This window comes from Cricetulus griseus, assembly GCF_003668045.3.
Source record: "Cricetulus griseus strain 17A/GY chromosome 1 unlocalized genomic scaffold, alternate assembly CriGri-PICRH-1.0 chr1_1, whole genome shotgun sequence".
Classification (NCBI taxonomy): Eukaryota; Metazoa; Chordata; class Mammalia; order Rodentia; family Cricetidae; genus Cricetulus; species Cricetulus griseus.
In genome coordinates this window covers 273,668,324-273,688,701 of record NW_023276807.1, presented here as the reverse complement: position 1 = coordinate 273,688,701, position 20,378 = coordinate 273,668,324, and the positions used below count along the sequence as shown (strand labels likewise).

The window sequence follows — 20,378 nt, the reverse complement described above, 5'->3', positions numbered from 1 at the left end:
ATATGCATGTACATATTTTAACATATAAATTAGAAAATACACTGAAAGCTGTTTCTTAATTTATGGATTAGAAATGACTGCCTTAAACTGTTGACCTCTTATCAATGGGAATTGGGTTGATCCACCAAAAATAGACACAGACTGGCTAAGGTCTGTGCAAAAAGTGGTGTGTCGTTCTTGCATGATAGCCAGATAACCTCTTCTTTTCCTCCCCCTTTCTTCATCTCTCTAGTTGCCATGTACCGAGAACCATCTTTGCATGATGTTGGCGAAACAGTTCCGAAAGCTGGGGTGACGCCAAGCAAAAGTACAAGTGCATCTGCAATAATGAATGGAGGCAAACAAGTCAACAAGTGCAAGACCACATAGCCAGATCCTCAGGTGTCCTGACTTACTTGTCCAGAGCACAGTTGAGTGATTTATCCTTACTAGACATTCCTGCTCCTGCGGCTGAAGAACCTCAGCAAGCAAGCTGATGCTTGTTCTATGCTGTCTCAGACCTCCTTCGTTGCAAGTGGATAAATCTCAACCTGTGGTCCCCTCTACACCAAGAAGACACCTGGACAAACCAGCTAAACTCAGACCATGGAATGCCCTACCAGATATGGAATGCCTTTTTAATATCTTTTCTGTGACTGTGACACTTCATGTGAATGACATACTTCACACGTACACTCAATACATTGCCTGCTGACAGCTACCCATATTCCTTTTTGAGTCCTGTTTCAGCGAAATCCATGTGTTTAAGTTCGATTTTGTAGCACACAAATAATATTGAGTAATTTCTAGTTAGACGCTGTAAACCTGTGCTATCATGGATTTCTCTTCTTCCCATTTCTACAGGGCTGCTCGCTCCACTGTCTGTGATTTAGCAGGATTGTGTTCCTCTGAAACTTTGGTGTTGTAGTTGGTTTAGTTTGGAGAACAATCAGGGAATCAGAAAGCCTCCTAAACCTATTACTGCAAATCATATCTATAAAGATTAAGGTTGTTGTCTTTGGCTCACATTACTGATTAAACACACATATATGCTCTGTTTAGTAGGAAACGCTGTGCTCCCAAGGCGGGCATGGCCTAGGTGGACCAAGGGTCAAACACAATCCGTGGGAAGACCTCTATGACAGGTGTTTGGCATCCCCTCTAAGTTTGTGTGTGTGTGTGTGTGTGTGTGTGTGTGTGTGTGTGTGTGTGTGTGTGTGTGTTTTATACATATCACAAGCTTACTGGTAATGGTAACATTTGCCTTGCCCAGCGAGCAAGACCCACTTGGTTTTTGAGAAAGTGGGTCCAAAGAATTCTGTAGGCCTTGTAGGCCTGATTAAGGTTCATTTTTTTCATCTATTAATCCTCATTATTGGGAAAAAGGAAAAATAAAAAAAACAAATCATTACAACATATAAGAAATATGCTACCTAAATCCATTTCTGACCCACTCCTTTCTGTTTTTAATAAAGATAACTCAATGCCACCCTCAATTTGGGCTGCATTCCAGTTACCCTCAGCAGAGCATGGGCAAGGTGGCTGTTGTGTTCTTTCCTGCAGCAGCAATGCACACATTAGTATAAATTAGATTTTAATGTTTTTGGTGTTTAATGACAAGTTTTTAAACTGGACATATTAGGTAAAATTCTTTTTGTTTTCAGCTCAGCATGCTGGGTCTGGTACTGTGTCACCAGTACACACCTCTGATTCATCTCTGTGAGTTCCAATAGGCTGGGTTTGAGGTGACTTGCTAAGATATCAGAGTGCTGTGTTGAGGACCATAGATAAAACTAACGACAAACCAAAACACTCCAGCATTAGGCGTTTGGGCCATTTCATTTATTTGCTTTTGTTTTCTTTTGCCTTTGTAACTTTATTTTGAATTGAATCCTGTTGAACTTCAAGTTTGGGGTTACTAAAAAAGGCTGTGAATTTCTGGAGATACAGTTTAAAGATTCCATATAAAATGTTCAATATCAGATATAAAGAGCTTCAAAATGTTTAATACTAAACTATTTGGAAATAGATTTGTTAACTGTGTGTACACAATAAAATTTTATGTTTTCTTCTCAGAAAAGGTCATTGAAACCAAACTGAACCTCTTTTATAGAAAACAATCTATGTTGGATCAATGTACTGGCCTCTTATTATTATTTCCATGTGGCAGAAGGACCTACCTGCCATTTGTCCCCATGTTCACTGTGCTTACTGGGAAATTATTTTCTCATTGTTTTCATGAATCTCCATGACACCCCTTACCCAACATAGAAAAATTTTGGCTTGCTTAGCTGATTAAAGATTTAGTATAAATTTAACTGCTTATGTTTATTTCATTTTCATACTAGACTACATTTTAATAAATAACCATTAGCATAATGTTTGAGTAGATATTTTGTCAATAATGTTAAATTGCAAACACAAAAAAATGACTCCTTTGACTACTACTTATTTGGTGTTATGGGTAATTAGACAAAACCCATTAGCCTATTATTTAGGTAAGACACTCCTACCAATTAATATGTTGCAAAATACGAATTACTTGTATTCCTATCAGTTGCCCTTACAAACACAGTTTCTACCCATCCCCATGTACACACACCCTAAATCAACCTACCTTTCTGTTTTTGATATGAACCCTACTTGAGATTTCTGTTGTCAAGACCTGGATAGTGCTTAAAATTAAGACAAGATTTATTTTTGTAAATGATTGAGATTTATGTTAATTTTTCTGTATTGTTTTCTAAGAGTTGTCAGTTGTCTATGAGAGAATGCGTTACTGTAGGTAGGTATCCAAGTGGTTTCTTCTAATATATGTTTAGATACATGCAGAGGGGTCCTTGTTATATCTTTGAATTAGTTAGGCCATTTCCTTTGGGTCTGGTCTCACCTATTGCATGGGAAGAGGAAAGCACCAAATGAGCTACATGTACTAGGACCCATGTATCCAGAAGCACTGGTATGTATTTTTCATTTACATACAGAGAGCTTGTCTGTATTGTACAATTTGTGTTTCTTGCCATTTGTTGTATTCACAGATACAACATATCTAATAAAATCCTCATTTGAAAGCATATGGAAACCATCAATTAACTTGATGTAACAAAATGGCATTGTATCACTCCAAATATAGAGAACTCTCTGTAAATAAGTTGATGAAATCAATTTTCCCCTTTACCATGCCAAAGAAAATTTTAGCTCTTTGATGATACCTCTCTTGATAATTTTCTGGAATAAGATCATCATTCCTTCCCTAAGAAATTACGTTTGCTATTATTAAGTACAATCTGTCATCACTAATGTTCTGAATAGTAAATCTGATGGAACACATTTGTATTTATAGACTGTGTGTTTTATATCTCCCTGTATGGATATCCATAGTACCATGTCTCTAGGAGACCCATTCCTTCTGCATGCATATCTGGTGGGGGAGGGTTAGTTCTACCACCCTGTCATGGTAGCTGATTGCTTTGCTTATCCGTCAACAGTGCTCATTAATATTAGTCCTTTATATAATTCAAGTCACACAATTTTTGTTTCCAAATAGGTTTACTTCCAGAAATTTCTGATTGTTTTCCCAGGTAAAAATTATGGAAGATACTCAAACAGTCTGCCCTGTGTGAAGAGTAAAGGAAATTGGGCACACTTTCCTTATGTATTCTGGAGAATTTAAAATCTTATTTTAAGTGCTTGCTTATCGTGGATGCTTTGGGGTGAGGACTAGATCCATAAAGGGTCCCATGACTTATGCTCTGGTCTTTCTATTATTGACTTCCTAGCAAGTAATCAGAATGCATCATACCTAATCAAATATCAAATTTGGTACATTAGGCAAAACTAAAACAACAAGTCCTTGGTTCCTAATTAAAGTAAATAAGCATTACTTTGTTAAAAATTTCTCCCAATTATTACATGGATAATAGGTGTTTGATATCCCTCAAAGAAGGAGCTTGAGACTACAGTGGACACGGTTCAGTTTAGAAGAAAGTGAAAATAGAGGGAAATTATTTTCAATTTTTTCATTTTTAGGGAATGACAATATCATTGGGAAACAATTAAGCTAAATGCCCTATTATTTCCTTAAGTATAGACTTACTCAAATCCAGAATGTAAATTGTATTGTTCTGAAATAAAGGACATAGGTAGTTAAGGGTTTGGCTTAAAAAATGACTCAAACAGCTAGGTGAGCATCTGGAATACTATGTGGGCTTCCAAGTTGTTGACAGTTGAGTTTTCAAATTAAGACTGTTATATTTTTGTTTTCCTTTGTTCTTGTTCTTATTCAGTCTAATTCTGATAGCTACTGGTGAGGATGAGTTTGTATTTGAACAGATAGAGGTAAGCCATTCCTTCCCTGGTGCTGCTGGATTCCAGATGAACTCAGGATTCCTTAAAGGCAGTAGGAACAATGGTTCTTCTCATATCTTGAGGACTTTTTTTGACTTTTATAACTCCCCTGGAGGGATACTTCACCAATGGTTTGTTAAACAATTAGGATGAGGATAACTATCATTGGTGAGCTTAATGCCCCCTTTTTAGTTATCATGGGTCCCAGTGTAATTTTTTAAAAACACACAAGCAAGCCAAAGAGATTTGCTTATCTTCTCCTACTCATTACAAATTTTTTCTTGCTTAGCATTTTCAATGAGGTAGTTTCTATTTTTGAAGCAAAATATAGAAACATATTTAGATAGGGAATAGATTATGTCTTTGCCTGTCACCATGTTTCTTTGTTTTGTTTTTTAAACAAAAGTGTGTGGAATTTGCACGCACGCACACACACACACACACACACACACACACACACACACACACACACACACACACACAAATTGAAGCTTTTTTCAAAGTCTGTTTTCTAAGAAAAAGAACTGATTAGTGTTTATGTTGTTGTGAGATATGTACTGCAGTTTCCTTCCATAACCTGTAATAATGCACTCCAGAACATGGCCAACTACAACATATTTTCTTGTTGTCCAAAATTTAAGATATCACATTTTGACTTTCATGGAATAATCCAATGTCCTAACTCTATTCTAAGAACACTTGTATGCTAACGATATTTCAACACTTTTTCTTGTGAAGATATAAGAAGAGCAACACATACTTTCATGGTAGATGCTACTGATAGACATTAAAAAAAAACTAGAGAAACAATTTTAAAAGATGCACCTTTGGTAATGAAAGGGAACTGAAGGTAATTCCAGGGGAGCAAAGACTGGCAAACTACCACACACAGCTGTAATTAAAGCCAGTCCATAACCTGTTTATGTATGGCTGGAAAGCTCAGGATGGATTTTTATTTATTTATTACAATTTTAAAATATTAAACAATTAAAGAAGAAAATCCTACAGTGGTTTATCTAATACACATTGTTCACACCTTCTTAGAAGGCTGAGTCCTGCAGTAGGGAAATCTGAAAGTCATTATACATGATGGGAAGGTCACCCACTCTCAATGTTTGGATATCACCAAACATATCATCAGAACTGCTACTGAATTATTATAATTGGTTTGTTTCTGGGTTAAAATGTATATATAGAGGGGGGGAAACAGAAGAGGAAAGAATGCAATCATCCATACTCTACCTTAACTTCTTATATTTCCCTCATTTTATAAAACTGATGTTGATTGCCAGCTTAGTAATAGAAATACAACCTATATGGCTGGGTCCCCTAATCTCAGGATAGAGGCAACAATTTTATAAATAGGTTAAATTCTCAGAACCTTGTTGTTACTATAAAACCAGCACCAGTGAAATTGACTCTTCAAATACTTTTCAATATTTAGTTTTTTAAGTAATACTAAGTGGAGGCATGTTTTCTTTCCTTTTTGGTGACTTGACTGATAAAGTCCAAGCCATGACTCTAGAATATTTACATTATTAATATAAAATTTGCAAGTAAAAATTTCATCTTAAAACAATACAGAAATGATTTTGCTATGTTATTTTAGGATTTTACAAATAATTCACATTTAGGAAAAAGGTATTTTTTTAGCTATAAATAATGGTTGCTTCAACTATGTGTATAAGTAGATCTAACTGTAAATATGCAAGGGAACCCCAGATATTGTACATTTTCATAATTAAATGTGAGTTTCATACAGAACAAAATTTCACCAAGAAAATAAACATTTTGTTCCTATCACTGAGTGAATATTTGTAATTTTGATTTAAGCTATTTTTAGACTTTGGAGTCTATTTCTGAGCTTATGAAATATGTGTTATTCTTGTTGACCCTACCATTTCTTTGAAGAAAAGAAAGTCTTTTAGGAACAATGAATGCAGTATAGGATCCTTGTGTTTCTAACTAGACACTATCTTTTTCAGAGGAAACATTACATGAACCAATTTGAGTAAAAAGTCAGATTTCTTGTACATGTAACCCATGCCTAGTCTTAAAAACATGGTCTGTTAGTTCTTGGGATTTAAAGTGTGTATTCCAATTCATTTTTTCTGTTGTGTTTGCTTTCAGTGGGTGAATAGATATTGACACAGAATATAAACAACTTATGTCACTATTTATTAAAATGTCAAATTGTACATTTTTCATTTCTTCCTGTAAGAGATTCTTGTGAGTTTAAAGCCCCTTTGACCTGGTAAACCTCAGCCCATTACCACACATCATATGTATCTGTTATCATTGTCCCATTATACAAATTCAGAGTCATATGGAATCCTGAAAGAATCCAAATGATTGGTTTATGTGAGAATAAATATCATCCTTATATTCTGATACAGTGTTCCTTCTGTCGGAATGTGGAGTCCTAATTACCATGTGATTAAGCATTTTTTTTCTGCTACATATTAGCAAACTTTGGATGTCAGAAAATACTTTGCTGTGAGGACCTTTCTATATTCTATAGGGTATTCAGCATTGTCTGTGGTCACTGTATCTAAAGTGCCCATAGCACAAGCACCCATACCCTACCCAGTCTGACAACCAAATTCTCTGTAGACATTGCCAAATGTCTTGTGGGTTGCAAAAGGGCCCTCCTCAGTTGTGAAACACTGGTGTTAATTACTATGGGGGGGGACAGTTCTCTGTGGTATAATTTACATCGCTGAAGTCATTTCTAGTGAAGACCCATGTTTCCCTCAGGCAGTCAGAAATAGAAAAACACACAATAGTCTGTCCTTGTGCTGTTTACACATGCTTTCCTTTAAATTTCTAAAATGGCCTAGAAATGAGAATCCAGTTGTCTCCCACGGAATCATTAAGGATATTCAGTGCCAAGCCAGATCTCACATGCGTTTCCATTCCATCCATCCCAGCATTCACAGTTTCCACAGTTACAGATTCCATTCCCTGCAGTAAAATAAACATGAGAATTATAGTTATGACAGGAAAGCACCATTAGAATATGTGACTGTGAATCATAACTGTCCATGAGAAATCTATTCCATTTATCTTCTCTAAAGTGTCTTATAACACAATATTATTATGTTATTAAACACCTGAGAGAAATCCATGTCTGATTACAAATAAACATTGAAAAGCATAAGGCCCCTTGATATGAAATTGGGCATGCCAGAGAGCTGGAAAAATATCCTTGTATAGTAAGATGGACAGAAAAATTGATTGTCTAATTTAATGTCATGTCAAAATATTTATCTCTAACCTTATTAAAATGGTAGATTACAAAATATTTTGGTTAGAAAGAATTTTATTAATGGTATATTGAATCAACTAGAACTCTATTAAGTATGAGTACATTTTATCATTAAAATAATAACTTCAGGAGAACACATATTATTATTTAACTTGATTCAATATTTTCATAGCTAATTATTATAACTCATTTAATTAGCTTTGTGATGCCCATTAAACAGTAAAACCTTTTGTATTCTCCGTTGCTGCATTTCCCAGCACACACACATTCATAGCCATAACCAGCTCCCTAAAAATAGCCCATACACCAATTGTGGCATCTGAGTGCTGTTTAAAACAATACCCCTCCCCTGGACCATGTTAAAATAAAATGGTTGTCAAGAGAATTCTGCATATTTGTATTTATAGCCTTGTGTAAATTTATAGGGCAGATTAGCTTCCAAACAATTGTATAATCTAGCTTCATCCTTTTTGCCATCTTCTAGGGAAAATATTGGTTAGTATTCACAGATGCTCACTTATCCTGTCAGAATTACTACACATCTGTGTTGTTCACTTGAGTATGTGGAATGGAGCTGCCTTCTCTGGAAGCTGCCTTCTCTGGCTATCTAAAGCAGTATGTGGCAGATGCCATTTGGCTCTATTGTCATCCATGGCATAAAACAATTAGTGTAATTCAATACTGCACCTGTACAAATGAGACCATCGTGTTTGTCACAGTCTCTGTCATCACAGTCACAAAACTCCCCTGAAATATACCACTCCTCTGCAGAGCATATGCACTTTCCACAATGGCAAGAACCTGAAATCACAATGGGCGTTACTGACTGTCACCACAGAAATAAAAGTTTCCATCAAAAAGTGAGTATCATTGACACACTGACAATAGGCTTGTAATAACCTATCTTCTAAAAGTAAAATTTATTGAACAGCTGCTTTCTCAGAGAAGAGCTTTACTTACTCAAATACATAAAGGTCATCCAGGAAAGCCTTCATTATAGATCTAGACAGTTGCAATTAGCCTGGAGCAATTGTTCCTTGGTCGAGTCTGGCTGAAATGTCAATGGAACAGGATGTGGCTCATCCTTAGAGATGGTCTCCCCAAAAGGTATTCAAAATAGATGTCTTAGCTTCTTTCTTTTTGAATTGAATTACATTTTAAAGTCCCTGTTATCTAAAGGAATCCAACACTAGATTATATTAAGTGAAGACTCATTTTGTAATTACATAATTACTAAATTATTTAGCTCACCATGGCAGAATTTTGTTTATGTGATTTTCTTGAAATGGGGACACACATAATTCATACTGAGTGGCAAGGTAAAGTGCTAAAAATGTAAACACAATCCCTCATGTCTGTTTGATGTCTCAGACCTTCCCTTCAGGATTTTATCTATAATCAGGAAGAGTACTAGTGAACCCCAAATCCGGTCCAGTCAATTTTCCTACCCCTTATCAACTTATTTCTGGTTACCTTGCATCTCATTTTTTTTAAAAAAAAAACACTATTGAGTTTTTAAACTATTTTGGGTAACTGAGAATCTTACTAATGGCATATCTAAAGTAAAATCACATTTTTCAAATTTTCAAATTTGAAATTTTCAAATAAATTTCTCTTGGTGTAAATGTCTTTCAAAACAGACTTGAAAATCTTGCAGAAGAACTGCTTTTGCTACAGCTAGGACAACTACAGAATTCAAAGAGTTTTCCATTTCCTTGTTTGTCTTTTCTTTCTGGACATAATTCCCCTTTATTAAAAGACACTTATATTTAATATGAAGTTACTCAAGTCACAAATCACCTTGAGAATATGTGAAACAGTAAAAGTTTTTAATGCGGCTAGCAAAACTCCAAATTCATTAAGCTGTAAACACACAGAGGAGACTCAGAAGTGTTCTGAGTACTTCTGAAATAGAGTGAGTGACAAATGATCAACAACCTAGGGACACAGAGAGGGGAAAACTGGGGCTTGGGGAAATAGACTGACAGGACACTGTCATGCATATCATGAAATAATTCAAGTTAAAGTGTCCCAAGCATTAAGTGCTATGTGAGTTCATGGTATGGAAAAGGTATATTCATTTTAGGTGAAACAATCTCCCACAACCAAATTTCATTTTGGTCTTTCCTTGTCACACATCTCAAGGCAATCAAGTGTCAGAACCAGCTATAAAGTAAGAATTGCATTTGTATTTATTTTTACTTTTGTTTGTTAAGTGTAGCACAATGTCACTTAGTCTTGACTCTTTTTTCGTGAGAGTTTGGGTTGACTTGTAGACTATTAAAGCAATGTATGGAGGTCTTCCATTTTTGTGGAGTGATTGACAGCATGGTGTTTGCCTAGAATCTTACCTCCTGGTCTAGTGGAAAAGACATAAGGAACCCTTGAATTCTTTTTCTTTTTCTTTTCCTTTTTTTTTGTTTGTTATTCGAGACAGGGTTTCTCTGAATAGCTTTGGAGCCTATCCTGGCACTCGCTCTGGAGACCAGGCTGGCCTGGAACTCACAGAGATCTGCCTGCCTCTGCCTCCCGAGTGCTGGGATTAAAGGCGTTCATCACCAATGCCCAGCTGATCCCTTGAATTCTTACCTAGGCAGAGTGTATCTTCATTTTAGTATTAAATTTTTCCTAAATTTACATATTTTCTTTAAAAATTTCCAGACATGGGAATGTCGGACAATCAATTGGTTATTTAACAAATGGCTACTGAAATAACTACATAGGCACTCTACTGTATATCACAAAGATGTCACCCAAAGGACCATACTTTTTAGTGGATTATTTCCATAAGAGAAGAAGGATTCACTATTTAAGGAATTAAGTGTTTCTGTTTCTTATATAGTATCTCTTACATCATGAAGTTATTTCCACAATAGAAATAAATGATTTTATATAATATTAACATAATCACACCTAGGATGCCTTTTCATGGATACCATAATTCCTAAAGAGTTTACAAAACTTCATCTTTGGAACTTATCTCTTGCCTGGAAATGATTCTTATTACTTCTTTTGTTTCTGGAATGCTTAGCTGCAAAGAATAGCAAAGTATTTTCCTGAAATGAGCACGCTCAGCTAAAGTCAATGTGGTATATGTAGACTGAATATTTGACAAGTAAATTATAGATCCAAATATAGTAGATGTCATAAAATGTTAGAATAAAACTGGGATTTGATTTTGTGTATGCTATGGAAGCAATCTTTGTGGTCACCATAATCCCAGGTGTGTTGTTTCTGTTTGCTGATGATTGGTAGGAAATTCTTCTACTCCCTCCATAAACAGGAACAACATAGCATGTAGTATTAACACAATGTATATAGTCATTAGAACCTATTATAGACCTTAAATGTAGAGAGCTCTGGATGTTCTCTAAATAACCAATAACAGGGGTGGATTATTCATATCTAAAAAAGGGAAAGCATGAGAAGATTCTGTCTAACAAGTCTAAGCTTATTGAACAGCTCAAAGCAAGCATCTGTTGAATTCAGCAGGCTACGACCCATTCCCATTAGAGGTCTAGCCAAGCCGTAGACTGCAGCTGGCCCATCATGTCGGGAACCATAGGGTGATAAACCTGCAACCACAACATCATTAACTCATTTGTTTTCATTCTCCAAAAGGACTCTTAACAATGTCCCCATTTTCCTTTGTGCTTTTTGCTAGCTTTCATTGTTGGGAAAATTTTCATCTATCTGTAGAACAATTTAAAGACCTAAGGAGGAGAAAGGAACAAACTTCCTTTGAAGATGAGAATGGCACAGCAGAAAGGATGGAGTAATTGCCTCAGACAACATTCCAAAAACAGTTAGCAGAATATTTCAATCTGATTCAACCCACCATTTAACCATCTATCTGTGATGACTGCCACAACAAAAACATCCATATAGTTTCATAAATGAACAGTTCTTGTCTACAGATGTAACAAGCAGCCATATTGCGTGTGGTAACTAGGACAAGGATAAACTTGGTCTTGAAAGCATAACTTTTTCCCATTCTCTTTTCTGAGGATACAGAACAGGGATAGCTGAGAAACAGATGAATGAGTGAGGATACCCTGGACTTACTAATGATGTGAGTGTAGCAATCACTGTGACAGTTTAAGCATACATTTAAGGACTTGTCCCATAATGGCATCTCTGACTATTGGAGTGATTACTTGGATCTAAGGTAATGTTATTAAGACAAACATATTATTGTGCCACCATGGAGCCAAGTTAATAAATAAATCCTCAAACTAACCAACAAAAATAAAGCCCTATAAATTCCACCGTTTATTCTGCAAAGGTAGCTAAACTTAGTGGTGACATGGCCACTAAGCACATCTCCCTAGGCCATTTACAAAAATAGTTTCAGTTTGGGGACAAAGCCCCATCCCATTACTGACTTTCTTTTTCATACATCAAGCCTGACAAAATGCTGCAACCTGACACCCTAGCAGGCAGTTTTCACTATTGTACTAATGACACCATCTGTTATGAAGGTCACAACAATGTATCTTGTTTTAAATTTTTCTATGGAGTGATTTATTGTCTTGGCTATAAATTTGTAAGAAATAAAATGCTATTTCTTCATCGTCTCCTGAAGTGAATGCTTTATTCAGAGTGCATAGTTCAAGCTTGTCGTTTTGGTTGGGGTGGGTCACAAAATACCAGGGCATGCAGTCACAGCCCAGTCCCTGGCTCACATCTATCCCATAAGAGGAATAAAAAGGATCTATATACTTTGAGATCACCAAAATAACAGTTTTCCAACATGGATTTTAGAAACAAGATTTATCAGAGATACATAGTGAAAGGATGTGAGAAAATGTCCTTTCTCATTCATCGTGTTGAAAATTCCCCAGTCTCTCATTATATATTTTACTTTTACTTTTGTTCTTGGAGGCCAATTCCCTCCATGGAGTTCAGGAATATCATCCTCATTATCCTCTGTAACCAAGATAAACTACAGTTTCAAGAGCTCAGCCTCAGCCCCTTTCTTCTATGCCTAACATGATGCCTCCAGAAAGGAGGAGAAAAAGAATTTCAACCACTTGCCCATCATTAATGTGAACCATGAAACTCAAAGTGGAAAGCCTTGGGCAGATGTTACATTCTTCTTTGAAATTAGCCATGACCAAGCATCCTATCCACTGAAGGATTAAATTCATAGATATCTACCCTCTCAACTTTCAATGACCTCTAATCATACTTCCACCACCTGAAGCAAATAACTGGTAAAGCATTAAGTAGAGATTTGGAGATTTGTGTTTGATTCTGTTGTGAGGAAATGCCTTTAGGTCAATATTTAATCAAATTTTGTAATTTTTCTTTTTAAAAAAGATATATTTCATTAAAAATATGCATGTTTAGGTTCAGTGCCATGCAAGTCAGAAGAGGGTGTGTGAACCCCTGGATTGAGTGCTATAGGCCACCCAATGTGGGTATTAGAAAGTGCTTTTAACTGCTGAGCCTTCTCCCTTGCCTTCCTTAACTTTTTTGTGTTTTCTATATCCAAATTGCCTACCTAGCTGAAAACTCTGAGACTCAAATGAGGACTCAATATGGGTGTTTATATATTTAGGGAATAATTTTGCATAAAACTCAGGTTAGGGAGTAAATGGACTATAACTCACTGGATTGGTGAGTATAGCTTTTTGTGTCCTTATGGAGTTTGCAACTGGGCATGACTCAGCCAAAAACTATTTATGATAAGGTTATAAACATAAATATAAGAAAATCACACTTGCGTTTTCATATAAATGAAGTCTTCTCTTGGTAAAATATTTGTGAAAACTTAGGAAGGTTTCCATCTTTTGCACAGACAAGAAGGAGCATAGCACCTTAGTTCCCACACCTCCTGTTGCTGATGCTCAGGTCTCAGGGTTCACACAAGCTGAACAGCTTTTCTCAGGCAAAGTTCATTCTGGAGGGACTGGCTGCTACCTGCTGTTCTAAGGGACCATGTGTCTGAGCAGGGATCCAGCTCCAGCAGTGATACTCACCCTTCCCTGAGCACAATGTGCCATCTGCTGACTCACACAAACTCTTGCTTTGTTCTTCTGTCATGTTACACTTCTGTGGGTGTTGGCAGAGTTTGCCAAACCATCCTTTCTCACAAACACAATGACCGCAGGTGCATGTGCCATGGCCTGTAAAACAGTCATAGGACAAGGGTAAGGGGGAGATGCAACGAAATAGCCAGAAAAATCAGTGTATAAGATAATGTGAATTACTGGGTCTCATATCCCTTCAGACATGCTTTCCGTACACACACAGACATTCTGACACATTGCTGTTTAAAACAGAGATACAGATTAGAATGACATATTTGGATGTGGTATAGGAGATAAGATTTTGAGCAAAAAATCTTGAAATTGTATAAAATGGAGTTATGAGTCATTTCTGGATATTGGACCTTTCTCATTTGCATTTCTATCAGCAGGCTGTGTTGGTGCCATTCTTCATTGTGCACACCAAGACACCCAGTTCACTTTTGAAGGCTAGTCACATCATCGCTGCTTGCAGCATTTATTAATTGCTCTCCCATGGCTAACTAATAAAAACAAAAGGTATTCCTAATGATTTACCATTTTACAATCCTTTTCATGAACAAGAACAGATAGAGCATAAACATCTGTACCTTTTATTGATGTATAACAGTTAAAAATTGCACAAGGCTTGTGCTCATATTTGACCTTTTATTTTCATCTTTTTGTTTCTGATCTCTATTCCTGGTTTTTGAGATATTTATCCTTTAATAAGAAGCACTGTGTTTGTGACAGTTATATAGCGGTATATAGTCCTGTTTACCTGTGTGCCAACAGCCATCTAGTAGACTTCTGAATTTTCCAATTTAGTTTACTTCTATCTAGTGCTTTGTTTCTTTCCTGATAGTCACACTTTCTTACAGCCAGATCTCTCTCAAGTATCCATTATAAACAGAACATGTTACCAGGAACCAGAGCATAGGAAATGAAAGAGGATGGGTGCAGTGATCCTGCTGTGTTCACAAGGGCATGTATATTTGTCATCTATACTGACCAGTGCTTCTGGTGCTGTGGCCACCATGCTTTCTTAACCATGTGTTCTGTAAGACTCATCTTTGCACATGGAAAGGTTAATGGACAAGACTCTTTTGTTGGAATTCTTTATTATGATTAAATTAGTATGACCACCCATGAATCCAGGTAGTGATTTTCCATAACATCACAATCTGGAAGTTAACAGAAAGGAAATGAGAGACCAATTTAAAATAAATCTGAACAAAGACATCTATTCTGAGAAGCCTTTCCTCATGCATTGAATGCTCTATTGTCAAACCCCGGGAAGGCAGATGCTGTCATCATCTTACAGAAAGGAAACTGAACCTCTGAGGGGCTTGCTATTATACTTGAAGTTGCACTTCAAATCCTGTAGTCCAGCCAGTCAATACTAGAACTTGGCTCTGGTTCCTCTGATTTCAAGGTCCAAACAGCTTTCCTATCAGCACAGCACCTTTCTCTTTAGGAAAGAAGCAGCCTAGTCACACTTTCTTAGGGAAAAACAAGCCACATCCGCACCTGAAAATACATCAAACCACTGCTACAAGTTGACTGGCAAGGGAAAATGCCACTACATGTACCTTTTAAGCTTCTGCATCATCTGCAGGCTTGGACTTGGCTCTTTCTCCTTTTACATCTCACTACAACTAGTTTACTCTTGCTCTCTGATAATCTACCTTGGTTTTACCCTCTTGCTTACTGTTATAAACTAGTAGACAACCCCTACTGCAGAGCAAGCAACTTCCAAAACTACAGAAATGATAGAGATATCTGGGTGCTTGGATAGTCACCCCAAGATGTTGCAGGTTATTTGTACACTGTGAACAGGTATTGCTGTGATTGGTGTAATAAAAAGCTGAATGACCAGTAGCTAGTCAGGAAGAGATTAGACAGGACTTCCAGGAACACAGGACTCTCAGAAGAAGAAAGACAGAGATGCCAGCAGACTCAGAACAGGTCAGACATGCTATACTGAAGAAAGAAAACCGAGACAGTTTGAAGAACATAGATTAAAATCATGGGTTAATTAATTTATAAGAACTAGTTAGAAAAAAGAGCCTAAACTAAGAAATGTCCATGTTATAATTTGCAGGATGGACATCTCCATGAGAAAGCTGATTACACATGGTATCCCACATGCAGGCTCATGTGTCCAAACGTAAGGTCTGACAAAGCTAAAAAGAATGTTCTGGACAAGGAGCCAGATGTGGCTTTCTAGTCCCACAGTCTCTCAAGCTGGCCAATACTCACAGCATACAAAGGTGTGGTTTCCAGCCATTGCCTTTGGGCTTGAGCCAGCCTCCAATGTTATCTGCTAAGCAAAACCACATAGTGGATGGACTGTACTTTAAGGCTTGACTCATGTGGTCAGAGAACACTGCAGACATGCAGAAAGCCAGGTCCAGACACAAAAAAATCCCCTAAAAAGTCAGTATGCTTAAAAGTGGCTTAGGTGCTGAAGAAGAAAATGAGTATAGACAGTCATAGGAAAAATAGTTTAAAAATAATAAAGTCTTTAAACAGAGAGTAAAGTTATATGAAGAAAATAAGTCACCTAAGGATGGAAAATATTATAACATAGGGAGTTTGGACTTTGTATGGTTCTTTGTCAATTTTGAATTTTTGAATACTAATGAGCAGAGAATACATTATGTTCTGAGAGACAGTGGACTATGGAAAGTACTGCTGAAGTAAACCAACCTATACACCTTAGGGATGTCTTGGCTTCAAAATCAATGTCGAACAGTATATTGTGTTAGGAAAGAGGCTGAGCTTTTGTTTCCACAGAAAACAAAAAGCAATGGATTCCTTCAAAGTTAATTGAGATCAAATCTAACGAGGGGAGATCTCCTGAGGATCTTGGGTAGAGACATGAGGGGAAAAGCCAGGAAAGACAAGACAGATGATATGTATGTTGATTTCTCTGCACGGAAACAGCTCATGAAAATTCTGGCTACAGAATCCTCATGACTTACTACATGCCATCCTTTAATATGGCATGGGTGGAGGTTTAGTTATAAAATTAAAATGGACTTATAAAGTTGACAGATGATTTTCACCTGCTCAAACATAAAACAGAAAGTCGTCTTTAGCTAATTTGTGCACGCTGCACATTCCATACTTGTGTTAATGCAGATATATATGTTACCTTTAGAAGTCTATGTGTTTTCATAAAAAAGGACCAGATACCAACAAACACAAGTACCCCAGGTAATTCAGCCTCCCAAAAAGCCTCTGTTGCAGTTTCCTCAAAAATATGCATCCAGAACAACCTTCAAATATGCTAGTTGAGATGGTTACCTCACAGACTATTCCAGTTAAGATTTCAGATAAGCTGGAAACTTTCCCATCAAATAGAGATTAAACAAAAATAATATAGATATCACTCCCAGGACTTGACCATTATCCCAATTTTCTGAGTCCCCTAAATATGCCATCACCCCCAGACAACAGGAAGCAGTCTAGAGATCATTTCAAAGAGGTGGGGTTGGTGGTTTCTGGTCATTAAGTGGATGATCCTTTAGTGGGGGTTGTTTACAAGCTGTTATTGGTAATGGTCAGGAGGAAACTAAGCAAGGGCAAGTAGATTTAGGGACCTTTTTCTGAACAGAAAAAGGGGGATATAAAATAAAAGGGTAGATTATCTATTTTAAAACTAACAAGTGACTATTAATCTCAAATATTTTTACAATGGTGTGGATTTTTATATATTGATACAAATTTAAGATTATTTTGCTAGAACATACTCTGTCTTTGTTTCAACTCTTGTTTAAGGTATTGTACCTATATCGTTCATTTAAAAAGGTAATGCATTCTTAAAAAATACAAGTTAGTAATTAGTCATCTATAGCAATGAAACTTGTAGTCAGGTTAGGTAGGTTTTCGAGATTAAACAGATCTATTCTAATAAATAATAAGTCTTCAAATACTTCAGAGACCCACAGAATATGGCACTTAAGAGGTTTTAATAACATGAGAATTTTTATAACAGTGAGACAGGTATGCTTCTGACAGCACCAATTTACTTCACAAAAGTATGATGGGCATTGAAGAACCTCCAAATGGAGTTTGCTTTTATTGTGGAAAAGTTAGACAGTAGGCAAGAAATTGACTTTGCTTCAATTGCTGACAGAATGTTCTCCAAATTGGACAAGCAATAAACAATGGAAGGTGACTGTCAAACTTTGCCAAGACAAAATATGACAATCTCTCAAAATTTTCTTCTTCACAGTAAAGTTTATCAGCTATTCTAGTCCTGCATAGGAACGTTGCATAGGAACATTGGGGAAGTGACTGTCCAAGCAGCCAGATATCTGTCATATCTTTAGTTTTAGAAGTAGTTTGCTCTACACTTCCTATTTATTTGAGTAACATTTTATCTTTCTTGGGCCTCTGATAGGGATTGAATACTAGATAGTTATATAGTTTTTCTTGTTACCAAATTTAAGAAAGAAAAAATTATATAAAAGATGTAAAGTATATAAAGTTCAGAGACATAAAATCTTAAGTTGTTTTTTCTAAGATGTTTTAAGGTCTAAAGAGGTATTTTTGGGATGGTAATACAAATTATTATAAAAATGGTTTAGGCATAAAACTTTGGACTCACTAAGATAGGATAGATACTACAATATTTTTTTCTGAATTTGCCAAATACAGACGGTCAGGACATTGTGAATATAATACTTATTTGATAATTGTTCTTATTAGAGAAAGTTTTATTGTGTTAGAGTTCCTATTTCTTTAGACAAAAAGGGGAAAATGTTGCAGGATATTATATTGCACTGTCTGAAGATATGTCACTGTGATTGGTTTAATAAAGAGCTGAATGGCCAATTGCTAGGCAGGTAGAGGTTGTCAGAACTTCCAGGGACACAGAAAACCTGGGGAGAAAAATGATGGAGACATCAGCAGACTCAGAGCATATCAGACATGCCATACTGAAGAGAGGTAACTGAACCACGTTGCAGAACATAGATCAAAATGTGGGCTAATTAAGTTATAAGAACTGGTTAGAAAAAAACCTAAGCTAAGGCCAAATTTTCATAATTAATAAGAAGTATTCATGATTTCTGGTCTGGCAGTCTGAACAAAAAAGCTTAGTACAACCCATTGTCTTTCTTTAATCATCTTTACTTATCTGTCTATAGTCTTCCTTGACAGTTAATCAAACCATGGGACTTCTGTGTCTGTGTTTACTTGGCTCTATCTTCTCTCTCTCTCTCTCTCTCTCTCTCTCTCTCTCTCTCTCTCTCTCTCTCTCTCTCTGTCTCTCTGTCTCTCTGTCTCTCTGTCTCTCTGTCTCTCTCTCTCTCTCTCTCTCTCTCTGTGTGTGTGTGTGTGTGTGTGTGTGTGTGTGTGTGTGTGTGTGTGTGTATGCCTGAAAAGGGTGGGAAAGTTATGAATCTGGACCCCTAGTAGAATAACAAATGTTCTTCACTGGTAAGCCATATCTCAGTCACCTACAACTTCACCTTAGTTTGTTGAGACAGGATTTCCCCTTGACCAAAGGGTTTACTGATTTGGCTAATCTGCAGGTCTGGAAGGCACAGGGATCCTTCTGTCTTTGCCTTTAAAGAAGTTATCTTTAAAGTCAATGTCTTTGACACAGGTTTTGGAGACCAGACTTAAGCCATCATGCTTTCACTGCAAGTACCTCACCAACAGAGCCATGCTCCCAACCCAAATCATAAAACTTCTGTTAACTATAAAGATTTCAGGGTTGTGCCTCTAGTCATATAAATCTTATGAGGCCCTATTCCTGTGACTCCCTATCTGTTGTCATGGTAATTAGAACTTTCTTAATCTCCCTACATAATTTTCTTTCCAAAAGTGATCCTTCAGTATTTTCCATTTCTTTGAAATGCACAACTATTCTAGTCAGTCAGTTCAAAATGTTTTGAATAATGATTGAATATCTTTAATTCCCTCCATAAAGGATGCTGTCAAGCCCTGTTAGCAGTTCTTCAAACATAGCATCATAAACCTTTGAGATACCTCCTACCAAGTTTCACATTCTTGCCCATAATTCCCTATCTTATACTTCTATTGACATAGCTTTACTATCAATGCTGTGAGAACACCTTTTGTTCAACAAGGAGGTCTTTGGTATACTTTAAATTCCTAAAACTCAGAGCTCTAAGCTACTTTTCTAATCTTACTCTGTCTCTCCTCCCTTAACCTCACTGACCCAAGTTTCCTATGCAATTCTCACATGTTCTGGATTAAGAATGCCTTCATCTCTCAGTATATTCGGGCCCTGCCTAATCTACAAATATCAGCAAATGGCTGACTACAATTCCTGAAAGAATTCTCTGATATCTAGATTCTCTCTCTCTCTCTCTCTCTCTCTCTCTCTCTCTCTCTCTCTCTCTCTCTCTCTCTGTCTGTGTGTGTGTGTGTGTGTGTGTGTGTGTGTCTTGTGTGTGTGTGTGTGTGTCTTGTGTATGTTCAAACCCAAGGCCTGTGCATACTTTGCAGCATTTTACTCTATTCTGGACTACATTTCAAGCCTTCCTTTGAAACTTCTATACAATTTTGATTCTTACTTTGCATGGAAATCTCTACTGTTGAAGGAGGCATTCTGCTATTAATTAGGATATCACTGAGAAAAGGTCAATGGCTCCTCACAGAAAAATATAATATGAAATTTGTATGGAAGGAAAAAGGACCATATTTGTCATTTATTAGCTCTTTTATCACATCCTTTTACAAAGCAAAATTGGCAACTATACCAGACAACCATCAAAATTCATTGGCATTTA

The 20,378-nt window shown here is 36.6% G+C and overlaps 2 protein-coding genes across 4 annotated transcripts in view; one reads left to right on the top strand and one right to left on the bottom strand.

The window, feature by feature from the left end:
• The window catches only part of Fgf14 (fibroblast growth factor 14), a 585,881-nt gene extending 583,584 nt beyond the window's left edge, over positions 1-2,297 (top strand). For all 3 annotated transcript variants that reach the window (XM_035452973.1, XM_035452972.1, XM_027388933.1), the window contains one exon: positions 233-2,297. In XM_035452973.1, coding sequence (XP_035308864.1) covers positions 233-369 — 137 coding nt within the window. In that variant the 3' untranslated portion in view covers positions 370-2,297. The remainder of the gene's footprint in view (positions 1-232) is intronic.
• Positions 2,298-6,501: 4,204 nt separating this feature from the next.
• Positions 6,502-14,607, bottom strand: LOC118239710 (integrin beta-like protein 1). The gene is made up of 4 exons (XM_035453127.1): positions 14,529-14,607; positions 13,579-13,725; positions 8,282-8,395; positions 6,502-7,290 (listed from the first exon to the last, which is right to left on the bottom strand). Exons 1-4 carry the CDS (start codon positions 14,605-14,607, stop codon positions 7,199-7,201), a joined length of 432 nt encoding a protein of 143 aa, XP_035309018.1. The 3' UTR covers positions 6,502-7,198.
• Positions 14,608-20,378: the final 5,771 nt, after the last annotated feature.